The sequence below is a fragment of the Leptodactylus fuscus genome, unplaced genomic scaffold (assembly GCF_031893055.1).
Source record: "Leptodactylus fuscus isolate aLepFus1 unplaced genomic scaffold, aLepFus1.hap2 HAP2_SCAFFOLD_134, whole genome shotgun sequence".
NCBI lineage: Eukaryota > Metazoa > Chordata > Amphibia > Anura > Leptodactylidae > Leptodactylus > Leptodactylus fuscus.
The window spans coordinates 145,513-158,709 of NW_027440156.1; the positions used below are offsets into that span (position 1 = coordinate 145,513).

Below are 13,197 nucleotides of genomic sequence, written 5' to 3' on the forward strand. Positions count from 1 at the left end.
TGGTTTATGCAGATTCGCAAAATTCGGCAAAATCCGCTGGCGTCACAAGATAACATTTGCACATGTCACTTTGCCTTGCACAAAAGTTTTTCTTTTCTTTTTTTTCACTTTTGGTGGCAGGTAGGGAAAACCTGCACAAGCTAATTGATTTCTACTTCATTAAGGGAAAGGAAAAAAAAACAAAAAAAAAAACAAAATAGGGCTGCAGCAGCATGGTGCACACCTTGAGCGGTGCACAGTGAACACGGAAGGGCGCCAGAACAGGTGCCGAGCGCTTGCCATCGCTTCTCGGCCTTCTGGCTAAGATCAAGTGTAGTATCTGTTCTTATCAGTTTAATATCTGATACGTCCCCTATCTGGGGACCATATATTAAATGGATTTTTAGAACAGGGAGCTGGAATCGGAGCTTGCTCTGTCCACTCCACGCATTGACCTGGTATTGCATTACTTCCAGGATCGGTGCACCCCTTTCCAATTCAGTTGAAAGAAAGAGACAGAGGACTGACCGACCAACAGAGAAGATTGCTGCACCTGGCAAGCTAGCAAAGAGAAAATTGACAGTTGGACGTGGCCTGATGCTGTGACTGACTCTACCTGAAAGGTACTTCATTAATTATTTTCTTTGATTGATTGATTGATTGATTGATTGATTGCAAATGACATTACTGCTGCAAAGTGTCTGATTTGCTGCCATTTTATTCAATTTTAAATGCATTGAATTCTTTTAAAATTTTTGGGCATAAATTTATTTCTGAACTTGCACTTGACCGGACACTTGAATGGGTGTGGTCAAACGGTGGGAGTGGTTTATGCAGATTCGCAAAATTCGGCAAAATCCGCTGGCGTCACAAGATAACATTTGCACATGTCACTTTGCCTTGCACAAAAGTTTTTCTTTTCTTTTTTTTCACTTTTGGTGGCAGGTAGGGAAAACCTGCACAAGCTAATTGATTTCTACTTCATTAAGGGAAAGGAAAAAAAAACAAAAAAAAAAACAAAATAGGGCTGCAGCAGCATGGTGCACACCTTGAGCGGTGCACAGTGAACACGGAAGGGCGCCAGAACAGGTGCCGAGCGCTTGCCATCGCTTCTCGGCCTTCTGGCTAAGATCAAGTGTAGTATCTGTTCTTATCAGTTTAATATCTGATACGTCCCCTATCTGGGGACCATATATTAAATGGATTTTTAGAACAGGGAGCTGGAATCGGAGCTTGCTCTGTCCACTCCACGCATTGACCTGGTATTGCATTACTTCCAGGATCGGTGCACCCCTTTCCAATTCAGTTGAAAGAAAGAGACAGAGGACTGACCGACCAACAGAGAAGATTGCTGCACCTGGCAAGCTAGCAAAGAGAAAATTGACAGTTGGACGTGGCCTGATGCTGTGACTGACTCTACCTGAAAGGTACTTCATTAATTATTTTCTTTGATTGATTGATTGATTGATTGATTGATTGCAAATGACATTACTGCTGCAAAGTGTCTGATTTGCTGCCATTTTATTCAATTTTAAATGCATTGAATTCTTTTAAAATTTTTGGGCATAAATTTATTTCTGAACTTGCACTTGACCGGACACTTGAATGGGTGTGGTCAAACGGTGGGAGTGGTTTATGCAGATTCGCAAAATTCGGCAAAATCCGCTGGCGTCACAAGATAACATTTGCACATGTCACTTTGCCTTGCACAAAAGTTTTTCTTTTCTTTTTTTTCACTTTTGGTGGCAGGTAGGGAAAACCTGCACAAGCTAATTGATTTCTACTTCATTAAGGGAAAGGAAAAAAAAACAAAAAAAAAAACAAAATAGGGCTGCAGCAGCATGGTGCACACCTTGAGCGGTGCACAGTGAACACGGAAGGGCGCCAGAACAGGTGCCGAGCGCTTGCCATCGCTTCTCGGCCTTCTGGCTAAGATCAAGTGTAGTATCTGTTCTTATCAGTTTAATATCTGATACGTCCCCTATCTGGGGACCATATATTAAATGGATTTTTAGAACAGGGAGCTGGAATCGGAGCTTGCTCTGTCCACTCCACGCATTGACCTGGTATTGCATTACTTCCAGGATCGGTGCACCCCTTTCCAATTCAGTTGAAAGAAAGAGACAGAGGACTGACCGACCAACAGAGAAGATTGCTGCACCTGGCAAGCTAGCAAAGAGAAAATTGACAGTTGGACGTGGCCTGATGCTGTGACTGACTCTACCTGAAAGGTACTTCATTAATTATTTTCTTTGATTGATTGATTGATTGATTGATTGATTGCAAATGACATTACTGCTGCAAAGTGTCTGATTTGCTGCCATTTTATTCAATTTTAAATGCATTGAATTCTTTTAAAATTTTTGGGCATAAATTTATTTCTGAACTTGCACTTGACCGGACACTTGAATGGGTGTGGTCAAACGGTGGGAGTGGTTTATGCAGATTCGCAAAATTCGGCAAAATCCGCTGGCGTCACAAGATAACATTTGCACATGTCACTTTGCCTTGCACAAAAGTTTTTCTTTTCTTTTTTTTCACTTTTGGTGGCAGGTAGGGAAAACCTGCACAAGCTAATTGATTTCTACTTCATTAAGGGAAAGGAAAAAAAAACAAAAAAAAAAACAAAATAGGGCTGCAGCAGCATGGTGCACACCTTGAGCGGTGCACAGTGAACACGGAAGGGCGCCAGAACAGGTGCCGAGCGCTTGCCATCGCTTCTCGGCCTTCTGGCTAAGATCAAGTGTAGTATCTGTTCTTATCAGTTTAATATCTGATACGTCCCCTATCTGGGGACCATATATTAAATGGATTTTTAGAACAGGGAGCTGGAATCGGAGCTTGCTCTGTCCACTCCACGCATTGACCTGGTATTGCATTACTTCCAGGATCGGTGCACCCCTTTCCAATTCAGTTGAAAGAAAGAGACAGAGGACTGACCGACCAACAGAGAAGATTGCTGCACCTGGCAAGCTAGCAAAGAGAAAATTGACAGTTGGACGTGGCCTGATGCTGTGACTGACTCTACCTGAAAGGTACTTCATTAATTATTTTCTTTGATTGATTGATTGATTGATTGATTGATTGCAAATGACATTACTGCTGCAAAGTGTCTGATTTGCTGCCATTTTATTCAATTTTAAATGCATTGAATTCTTTTAAAATTTTTGGGCATAAATTTATTTCTGAACTTGCACTTGACCGGACACTTGAATGGGTGTGGTCAAACGGTGGGAGTGGTTTATGCAGATTCGCAAAATTCGGCAAAATCCGCTGGCGTCACAAGATAACATTTGCACATGTCACTTTGCCTTGCACAAAAGTTTTTCTTTTCTTTTTTTTCACTTTTGGTGGCAGGTAGGGAAAACCTGCACAAGCTAATTGATTTCTACTTCATTAAGGGAAAGGAAAAAAAAACAAAAAAAAAAACAAAATAGGGCTGCAGCAGCATGGTGCACACCTTGAGCGGTGCACAGTGAACACGGAAGGGCGCCAGAACAGGTGCCGAGCGCTTGCCATCGCTTCTCGGCCTTCTGGCTAAGATCAAGTGTAGTATCTGTTCTTATCAGAATTTATTCTGATTCCAGAGAAACCTTGTATCCCACCAGTTCGGGGCCGAGAACGCGAGCCCCTTGTCTACGAGTGATAGAACACTTCGGACGACGAGGAGCAAGAGAGAGCAGCTGAAGAAGCAACTGAGCTAGAACACTGCTGGAGAAGAAGACGACGAAGAGGACGAAGATGGCGACTTCAGGGGACGTCGTGGCAACCACCGCTGCTGCTCCTCAAGAAGACGTCGGACGGAAGACGGCAACCGGAGACGCCAGCCCTGAAGCTCTCCCCGGGCCTGGTGTACCCGGTCTGCGGAAACAGGGACCTCCTTCACTGGAGCCCTGGATGAAGCAGACCGTGGTGCTCAAGCTTAGGGAGGTGGACGGGAGGCTCCCGGACCTGAGCGAGGAGGTCTTCTGCCGGACCATGCTGGCAGACCAGGGCTTCTCCCCCTGCCAGACCCTCAGCGTCCAGAGCTTTGTGACGGGCTTATTCTACGTCACCTTTGCAAGTATGGAGATCTGCCGCCGGTACTGGGAGGCGGTCAAGTCAGCGGCACCGGGCTCCCCCTTCAAGGCCTTCCTGGGCAGCTGCCCTGTCCAGATGGATGAGAGGAGGGTGACGGTGACGATGAGGAACCCGCACACCCCACCCGGAGACATCGCCCGGTTCCTGGCTCGTTTTTGCACAGTGCTGCGGGATCCCACTCGCATCCTGAACAAGACGGGCTACTGGACTGGGAAATGGTCGGTGGTCGTCAAACTGCGAAGGGACGGCGAGGTAAGGCATCTCCCTCAAACATTTTCCTTAGGTAACAGCAGTGGTCTCATCTGGTACCCCGACCTACCGAAGGCCTGCCGGCGCTGCGGAAAGGAGGGCCACCAGGTAAAAGACTGCAAAGCTGACGCCTGCAGGATGTGTCGAGTGGAGGGCCACGCCACAAAGGACTGCCCCACGGCCAAGACCTGCAACCTGTGCGGCATGGCGGACCATGTCTACAAGGCTTGCAAGATGCGCACCCGATCCTGGGCTTCCGTGGCCAAGGAACCCCCCTCCACCGTGGTTTCTGCCGGGGCCAAGGCGGGACCGGCGAAGGCCTCAAAAGCCCCAGCCGGAAACGCCAAGGCCCCAGCGGCTCGGGCCGGTCCCTCCGGGACCCAGGCTAGAGCCCAGGCGGCCACTAAGGAGAAGAAACCAGGACCGGAGAAGGAGAAGAAAAAGGGAAAGGCCAAGGGTAAGAAATCGGCACCCCTCCCTACCTCCACCCCCACCGAGGTTTCCACCCCTATAGTCTCCACAACCTCGGTGGACACCCCTGTTAACACCCAACCCCCCACCCGCCCTTCCCCCGAGGTAGCACTAACAGTCCTTCCTCCAGCTACCTCGGTATTGTCTATGGAGGAGTTCCCCCCCCTCCCTTGTCGATCTCTTGTCTCCTCAGAGCCGCCCAAGCAGCCCAAGAAGAGGAAGGACAGGGAGGACTCAGATGACGACTCTTCCAAGAAGATCGCCATAGAGGCCTCAGAGGACGCCATCGAGGTGGACGTCCAGAGAGATCCTATCCCTGAGGTCACCGAACTGGAGAAGAGGGTCGACGAGCTGGTGGACGACTCCGCCACGGAGATGGACCCAGACATCGTCGCCGTCTTAGAGGGGGAAGGACCTCCCAGCCAGATGGCCCTAGTGATCAAGGATCTGGAGGAAGACATCTACGGAAGCGGCCTCAGCCTCGGGACACCGGAGTTGGGCCCAGACATCGATGATGGGAGCGGTAACTTGCATGTATCGTTCTGATTGTTAACTTAACCCTTTTACCTTTTCACTATGGCAGGAATTAACCTTCTTTCCATCAACGTGCGAAGTGTGAGAGAGAAGAGGAGACGACAGACGACGCTTGCATTTTTTGCTGCTATCCCTAACATTAATGTTATTATGTTGCAGGAGTGTTCCCTTCCTTCTTCCAGGTCATACCATCACCTGTGCAGGGAGTGGAGCCACGGCCCGTCCTACTGGTTTGGTGGGGGCGACTGTAAGTCCGCAGGTATTGCTGTCCTCATTAGGGGGAACGCCTTCACTGTTGAATCCGTCCAGGAGCTCGTCGTTGGCCGTCTTGCGGTCATCGACGGCACCTGGGCGGGCGAGCCTCTCAGGCTCATCAACGTGTACGCTTCCCCCATGAAGGCCGAGCGACTGGAGCTTTTCCAGATCCTGCGCACTCAGCTCGTCACCACCAGAGCAGTGGTATTGGCCGGGGATTTCAACTGCCCTGTCGAAGCGGACGGACGAAGCTCCTCGACATCTGCGAAGCTGGACGTCACGTCAAAGCTACTGATCGAGATGGTGTCCGAAGCCTCTCTTCGGGACGCTGTGGGTTCCATGGGGCCGGCATCAGTTAATTATACCTGGTGCCGCCCGGATGGCTCGCAGCGCTCCAGGATTGACTTTGTGTTCACCTCTCGATCGGTCACCCAGGTAAGGCACTCTATGATCCCCTGCTTCTTCTCTGACCACAGGGGCATTCTCTTCGAGGGTACTCTGGGCCACGGTTTTCCTCCTGGCCCAGGTTCCTGGAAGTTGAACTGCGCACTGCTGGAAAATGAGGGGTCGCTGGCGGAGCTTAGAGATGCGTACTTGTGTTGGCGTAACGACCGCTTCTTTTTCAGGACTGTTTGGGAATGGTGGGAATATGTTAAACTCCAAATCCGTCATTTCTTCCAGGTCAAGGGACGCCAGCAGGCGTCACAGCGCAAGAGGGACCTCAAGGGGATGCAGCGCGAGCTCAACTCACTGATGGACCTCGATCGCTGCGGCTGGGACGTCAGGGACATGCTCGCCGAGGCCAAGAGGGACCTGAAAAGGCACTTCGAGGAGGAGGCCCAGCACGTCATCTTCCGTTCCAAAGTGGAGACACTGGAGAAGGGTGAGAAATGTAACTCGTTCTTTTTCAGGAAACTCCACGCCGGCCACACGCCTGTGACAGAGATGAAGGATGAGGACGGCAACATCCGACGGGGGAAGCAGGAAGTGATGGGAGTCGTCCACGACTACTACCGCGACCTCTACTCCCAAAGGCCCATCGATGATGACGCCGCCGAGGAGTTCCTGTCAGGTATCACTAACACCCTTGATCCTGCAGGTGCCGAGGGGCTCGATGACCCTCTGACGGCGGAAGAGGTGCTCTCTGCCGCTAAATCCTTTAGGACCGGAAGGACCCCGGGCAGTGACGGTCTCCCAGCGGAGCTCTACGTAGCGCTGGGCGACCTCATTTGCCCGGACCTGAAGGACCTTTACGAGGAGATGGTGGTGGAGGGTGCCATGCCGCCGTCGCTGAGGGAAGGTCTGGTCACGATCCTGTACAAGCGGAAGGGCGACAGGTGCGAGCTGAAGAATTGGCGACCCATCTCTCTCCTCAACGTGGACTACAAGATCCTGGCCAAGGTGCTGGCGACGAGACTGAAGGTTGTCATCGACAGGATCATCCACCCCGACCAAACCTGCGGCATTCCTGGCCGTAGGATTGCGGACAGCCTAGCCATGGTGAGAGACACATTACACTACATCGGAGACCGCCGTGCACACGCGGCCCTGGTCAGTCTTGATCAGGAGAAGGCCTTCGATCGTGTCTCTCACGCCTTCATGGCTAAGGCTCTCCGCAGACTCGGTCTGGGTGCGGGGTTCTGTAAGTATGTCGACCTAATGTACTTTGACATTCACAGCTCGGTGATGGTGAACGGCTGGAAGACTGACCCCTTTCCGGTCCTCTCCGGGGTCAGACAAGGCTGCCCTCTTTCACCCCTTCTTTTTGTTTGTGTTATAGAACTCTTCGCGGAGTCTATCCGGCAGAATGCAGGGATTAGAGGGATCACCGCACCGGGACCTGGCAACCACGTGGTCAAGTGCTCGCTGTACATGGACGACGTCACCGTCTTCTGTTCCGACAGATCATCGGTCTCAGCGCTCGTCCAGACCTGCGAGAAGTTCGGCCGGGCTTCGGGGGCAAAAGTCAACTGTGCCAAGTCAGAGGTCATGCTCTTCGGAGACTGGCGTCTGGCTTCATCCTCTCCCCTTCCTTTCACAGTGCAACCGGACTTCATCAAGATCCTGGGAGTCTGGTTCGGAAAGGAGGGAGCGGCCCTGAAGTCCTGGAACGAGCGTTTGGCCAAATGCAACCAGAGGATTGGACTGTGGAGCCTCAGACAGCTTTCGCTGGAAGGGAAGACACTGGTCCTGCGGAATGAGATCCTGCCTGTGCTCCTCTACACCGCGCAGGCCTGGCCACCTCTCAACACCGTGGTTAAAGCCATCTACAGGATCGTCTTCCACTTCATCTGGGGCTCCAAGATGGACAGGGTGAAGCGGGCCGTCATGTACAAGGATCCGTCCAAAGGAGGTAAGGGTGTCCCCGACATCCCCACTCTGTTGAGACTAACCTTTGTTTGTGATTGTGTCCGCAGAACCCTGAGGACTGGAACGGAATCGGCAGGCCGAGCCATGTCCCGCTTGTTCCTGTTACCCCTGTGGCGTCGCCTAGGATGGGACAAGTGGAACAGCTCCGTCCCTTACAACTGGACCGTCCCTTGGCACTACCAAGACGTCACCCGGTTCGTGAGGGAGCACCAGCTGGAGGAGCTCAAGCCTGACCTCTGGAAACCCAAGACCGTCCATAAGCTCATCCGAGCTAAGGACATCATGGAGGAGATCCCAGGGCTGCCGGCTGGAACCGCGGAGGTCGTTTGGAAGAACATCTCTTCGGCCCAGCTGACCAACGGGCACAAGGATATGTCGTGGATGGCCGTGCAGGGAGGTTTGGCGGTGAGGTCGTTCATGCATGCCCGCAACCTGAGCAAGACGCGCTACTGCCCCAGATGTCCCTTCAAAGAGGAGACCACCCACCATCTTTTCTGGGCCTGCCCGTTTGCTCAGGGCCTGTTGGATGCCCTGGAGGATGATTTGCAGGACTCGGTCCCCCGGAACCAGCTTTCTTACCATTCTGTTTTTTATGGACTCTTCCCGGGGACCCACCGAGAGACAGACTGCGAGAAGGCCTGGAGGATCCTCAACTGTTTCAAAGACGCTATCTGGTTCGCCAGAAACCGGCTTGTTCTCAGGAGGGAACAAGTCACCTTTCAGGACTGCTGCAGGCTCATCCACAGCTTGCTGCGGGACTACACCATCCTGGACAGCCTGAGAGGCGAAGACGAAGAAGAAGACTGAGAAGCCTTTTTCTTCGATTGTTTCCTCCATTTTGGGACTTTGCCATTTTTGTCTTTGCATTTGGTATAGTTGCATTGTCAGAGCTCTGAGCCAGTCTTCCCTCTCTCTCCCCCCTCCCTTCCCTCCCCTCCCTCCCCCAAGCTGGCTCGGGTGCTCGGGCAGTGCTATTGTGTTAGTTAGAATAGACATTGTGTTGCTCCCTCGTGTTTGTGTGTTCTTCAATAAAGCTTCGGGCACTGTGTTTACTCCCCTCCCCCCCTCCTCCACATGTCAGATAGCTAGTTGTTGAATGCATGCATGCTGTGGGGCTAGGAAGTACTGGTATGAGGTAGGACGAGGCAGAGCACTCAGGAGACTTCTTCTGGGTCTCTGCTTCGCCCTGCCCCATTAAGTATGGGAAAAGTATTTCTATTTATTTATTTATTTATTTGTGCAAGTATTGTAAGCTGTGTATCAAATGCGCTGCGACGCAGTACTTTGTAAATACTTTTGCTTGACGACTGATTGTGAATAAACGCATTTTCAATCAAAAAATCTGTTCTTATCAGTTTAATATCTGATACGTCCCCTATCTGGGGACCATATATTAAATGGATTTTTAGAACAGGGAGCTGGAATCGGAGCTTGCTCTGTCCACTCCACGCATTGACCTGGTATTGCATTACTTCCAGGATCGGTGCACCCCTTTCCAATTCAGTTGAAAGAAAGAGACAGAGGACTGACCGACCAACAGAGAAGATTGCTGCACCTGGCAAGCTAGCAAAGAGAAAATTGACAGTTGGACGTGGCCTGATGCTGTGACTGACTCTACCTGAAAGGTACTTCATTAATTATTTTCTTTGATTGATTGATTGATTGATTGATTGATTGCAAATGACATTACTGCTGCAAAGTGTCTGATTTGCTGCCATTTTATTCAATTTTAAATGCATTGAATTCTTTTAAAATTTTTGGGCATAAATTTATTTCTGAACTTGCACTTGACCGGACACTTGAATGGGTGTGGTCAAACGGTGGGAGTGGTTTATGCAGATTCGCAAAATTCGGCAAAATCCGCTGGCGTCACAAGATAACATTTGCACATGTCACTTTGCCTTGCACAAAAGTTTTTCTTTTCTTTTTTTTCACTTTTGGTGGCAGGTAGGGAAAACCTGCACAAGCTAATTGATTTCTACTTCATTAAGGGAAAGGAAAAAAAAACAAAAAAAAAAACAAAATAGGGCTGCAGCAGCATGGTGCACACCTTGAGCGGTGCACAGTGAACACGGAAGGGCGCCAGAACAGGTGCCGAGCGCTTGCCATCGCTTCTCGGCCTTCTGGCTAAGATCAAGTGTAGTATCTGTTCTTATCAGTTTAATATCTGATACGTCCCCTATCTGGGGACCATATATTAAATGGATTTTTAGAACAGGGAGCTGGAATCGGAGCTTGCTCTGTCCACTCCACGCATTGACCTGGTATTGCATTACTTCCAGGATCGGTGCACCCCTTTCCAATTCAGTTGAAAGAAAGAGACAGAGGACTGACCGACCAACAGAGAAGATTGCTGCACCTGGCAAGCTAGCAAAGAGAAAATTGACAGTTGGACGTGGCCTGATGCTGTGACTGACTCTACCTGAAAGGTACTTCATTAATTATTTTCTTTGATTGATTGATTGATTGATTGATTGATTGCAAATGACATTACTGCTGCAAAGTGTCTGATTTGCTGCCATTTTATTCAATTTTAAATGCATTGAATTCTTTTAAAATTTTTGGGCATAAATTTATTTCTGAACTTGCACTTGACCGGACACTTGAATGGGTGTGGTCAAACGGTGGGAGTGGTTTATGCAGATTCGCAAAATTCGGCAAAATCCGCTGGCGTCACAAGATAACATTTGCACATGTCACTTTGCCTTGCACAAAAGTTTTTCTTTTCTTTTTTTTCACTTTTGGTGGCAGGTAGGGAAAACCTGCACAAGCTAATTGATTTCTACTTCATTAAGGGAAAGGAAAAAAAAACAAAAAAAAAAACAAAATAGGGCTGCAGCAGCATGGTGCACACCTTGAGCGGTGCACAGTGAACACGGAAGGGCGCCAGAACAGGTGCCGAGCGCTTGCCATCGCTTCTCGGCCTTCTGGCAAAGATCAAGTGATTTGTCTGTTCAGTGGCAAGTTATTTGGTCCAAGTCAGTGCGACAGGCCCTCTTAGGTACCCTCCCCCTCGGCCTGGTGGGATCGTCCGGGTTCATTGCCCGGACTTCACCCACCTGCTGCTATAGGGGGGGAGGATTAGTCCTGAGAGGAACGAGGAGGGATCCCCCAGTGAGCTCTCTTTTGAGTCCTTAGTGGCTAAAGAGAAACATTTTGTTGCGTTGGTTGCGGTAACCGGTTGCGGACATGGACAGGCCTTTTAAACAAGTGCCTGAATATGTCCGCATCCCAAATTCCCTGAGGATCCACCTCAGTGGAGCTGAGACTGGAGGCCGTCCAGTTGTTTTTGTGGTAGAAAAGGTGTTGGAGGGCGTCCTCCAAGTACATAGGCGTAATGTCCTGGCCATGCAGGACTACCAGAAAAGAGGGGACTATGACATTACTTTTAATGGCCCGGAATATTACAAAACTGCCTTAGGCATGGCCCGTTTACACCGCCAGAAATTAGCTGATATGGGCGTTGATGTGCTACTGCACCATGGCGAGAGAACCATACTAACTCTTAAAATGTACTCCCCATTAGTGCCTGATGATGTAGTAATAAGGTTTGTTAAATTCTTTTTTCTAGACGTGGAATTCCTTGGATCCGTCGAAAATGAATGCGGCATATGGTGCGTCAAGTGGCGGTTCTCAGTCAATTTAAAGATGGGCGAGGATGGACGACCACTACTCCCACCCGCCCGGTTCCGACTCGGTACGGTGAATGGCGACCTCTTTTATAAGGGGATGCAGCCCTTCTGCAGGAGCTGTGGGAAGTACGGCCACACCAAAGAAAGCTGCAATGTTACCTGTCGAAATTGCGGCGGCACTGACCACCAGATGAAGAACTGTGAAAGCGACAGGCGCTGCAATTTCTGCCAGCAGGTGGGACACCTGTACAGGGAATGCCCCCACAACAAATGTGCCGGAGATGACACGTCAGCTGAGCCTGGCCCGGAGGGAGAGGAAAAGGAGGAGGAGAGGAAGGAAGAGTCACCAATGGAGACCACAGGTGAAGAACCAGAGGTGCCCCCGGCCCCCCCAGAGGTACCGCCTGATCCCCCGGAGACCCCACCGGCCCGCCAGGGGGGGGAGCAAATGGAGACTGCTGGAACAGAGTCTGCCGAGTTGGTGAGCATGGTCATTGCAGATACCCCGAGGGTAGGGACCAGGATTGTATTTGAGGAGGGCGAAGCTGTAGACCTGGGGCCAAAAAAACTCAAAAAGTCTGCCTCGCAGGGTACTAAGGGTGCTGGGAAGACCCATAGTGGCAGCGGGCCTAAGAGGTCGGAAAGCCAGCCAGCGCCCGACTCAGGGTCCAAGTCCGGGTCAAAGAGAGGGATAGGTATGGGCATTCTCAGAGATCCTAGGTTCCATTACGGGGATGAGGGGGTGGTGTCGCCCAGGGGAGTGGGCGTGTCGGGTGAGACTGGTGTGCCCGCCCCAGGTGATGCTGTCCCTGACCCGTACGAAATGGTAAACACACCGCCATGTGCGCAGCCCCCCCCTCCCGTAGATCAGCCGGGTGAAAGCCCGAGGGAGGAAGGGGGGTCCCCGGGTAGACCACCTGACTCATACGAAATGGATCTGAATGCCCAGTCCCTGGAGGCCCTAGTGGACCTGTGGCCAAACATTGACGCGAGATCCCGTAGCGGGGTTATCTGCGGTTTTGACGATGCTAGCTCCCTCTCCTTTTCCCCCAGGTCTGACCTGAGTGGGGAAGATTGCCAGATAGTGAGGCGGGCTGGTGGGTCAGAAGATTAGCATACAGAAACCAGGAAGTCTTCCTTGGGATGAAGTATCGTTGTTTTTTTCGTGTGAACTATAACCTCTCCTTCTCTCCTCATGGCAGTCCTGAAGGGCATTACACTAAATATAAGGAGCGCCAGCAGCAGAAGGAGGCGTGCGGCTTTAATGAATTATCTTTCACTTTTATCGGCATCAGTGTTTTTCCTGCAGGAGTGCAGCATCCCCCACCGTTCAAACTACGAAATCTACGAAAGAGACTGGATCTATGGTTCGTCTGCGTGGTCCGGGTCTAACGAGCCCGGATCCGCCGGGGTCGCCATTCTTTTTAGGGGAAACATTCAAATTGATTTTATCCAAGAAATTTTACCTGGTAGGATTTTATTGGTTAAAGCTTTTATTGACGGCACTAGATGGCAGTTTTTAAATTTTTATGCTTCCCCCAACAGAGACGACAGGGCAAGGATGATGGAGGTATTACAACTGCATATAAATTCTGCTGAACCCCTCATCCTTGCCGGGGATTTTAAC

The 13,197-nt window shown here is 50.5% G+C and overlaps 1 protein-coding gene, 5 non-coding genes and 2 pseudogenes across 6 annotated transcripts; all 8 read left to right on the forward strand.

Moving 5' to 3' along the window:
- Positions 1-280: 280 nt before the first annotated feature.
- Positions 281-471, forward strand: LOC142187184 (U2 spliceosomal RNA). The gene has a single exon (XR_012712526.1). It is a non-coding gene; the product is annotated as a U2 spliceosomal RNA (small nuclear RNA).
- Positions 472-1,084: 613 nt separating this feature from the next.
- LOC142187186 (U2 spliceosomal RNA) lies at positions 1,085-1,275 on the forward strand. Its single transcript, XR_012712528.1, has one exon. It is a non-coding gene; the product is annotated as a U2 spliceosomal RNA (small nuclear RNA).
- A 613-nt stretch (positions 1,276-1,888) lies between these two features.
- On the forward strand, positions 1,889-2,079 carry LOC142187187 (U2 spliceosomal RNA). Its single transcript, XR_012712529.1, has one exon. It is a non-coding gene; the product is annotated as a U2 spliceosomal RNA (small nuclear RNA).
- A 613-nt stretch (positions 2,080-2,692) lies between these two features.
- Positions 2,693-2,883, forward strand: LOC142187188 (U2 spliceosomal RNA). Its single transcript, XR_012712530.1, has one exon. It is a non-coding gene; the product is annotated as a U2 spliceosomal RNA (small nuclear RNA).
- A 613-nt stretch (positions 2,884-3,496) lies between these two features.
- LOC142187158 (U2 spliceosomal RNA) lies at positions 3,497-3,589 on the forward strand (annotated as a pseudogene).
- A 35-nt stretch (positions 3,590-3,624) lies between these two features.
- LOC142187078 (uncharacterized) lies at positions 3,625-5,380 on the forward strand. Its single transcript, XM_075261443.1, has one exon. The coding sequence runs from the start codon at positions 3,721-3,723 to the stop codon at positions 5,323-5,325; it is 1,605 nt and encodes a 534-aa protein (XP_075117544.1). The 5' UTR covers positions 3,625-3,720; the 3' UTR covers positions 5,326-5,380.
- A 3,848-nt stretch (positions 5,381-9,228) lies between these two features.
- LOC142187121 (U2 spliceosomal RNA) lies at positions 9,229-9,432 on the forward strand (annotated as a pseudogene).
- A 613-nt stretch (positions 9,433-10,045) lies between these two features.
- On the forward strand, positions 10,046-10,236 carry LOC142187189 (U2 spliceosomal RNA). Its single transcript, XR_012712531.1, has one exon. It is a non-coding gene; the product is annotated as a U2 spliceosomal RNA (small nuclear RNA).
- The last annotated feature ends 2,961 nt before the right edge of the window (positions 10,237-13,197 follow it).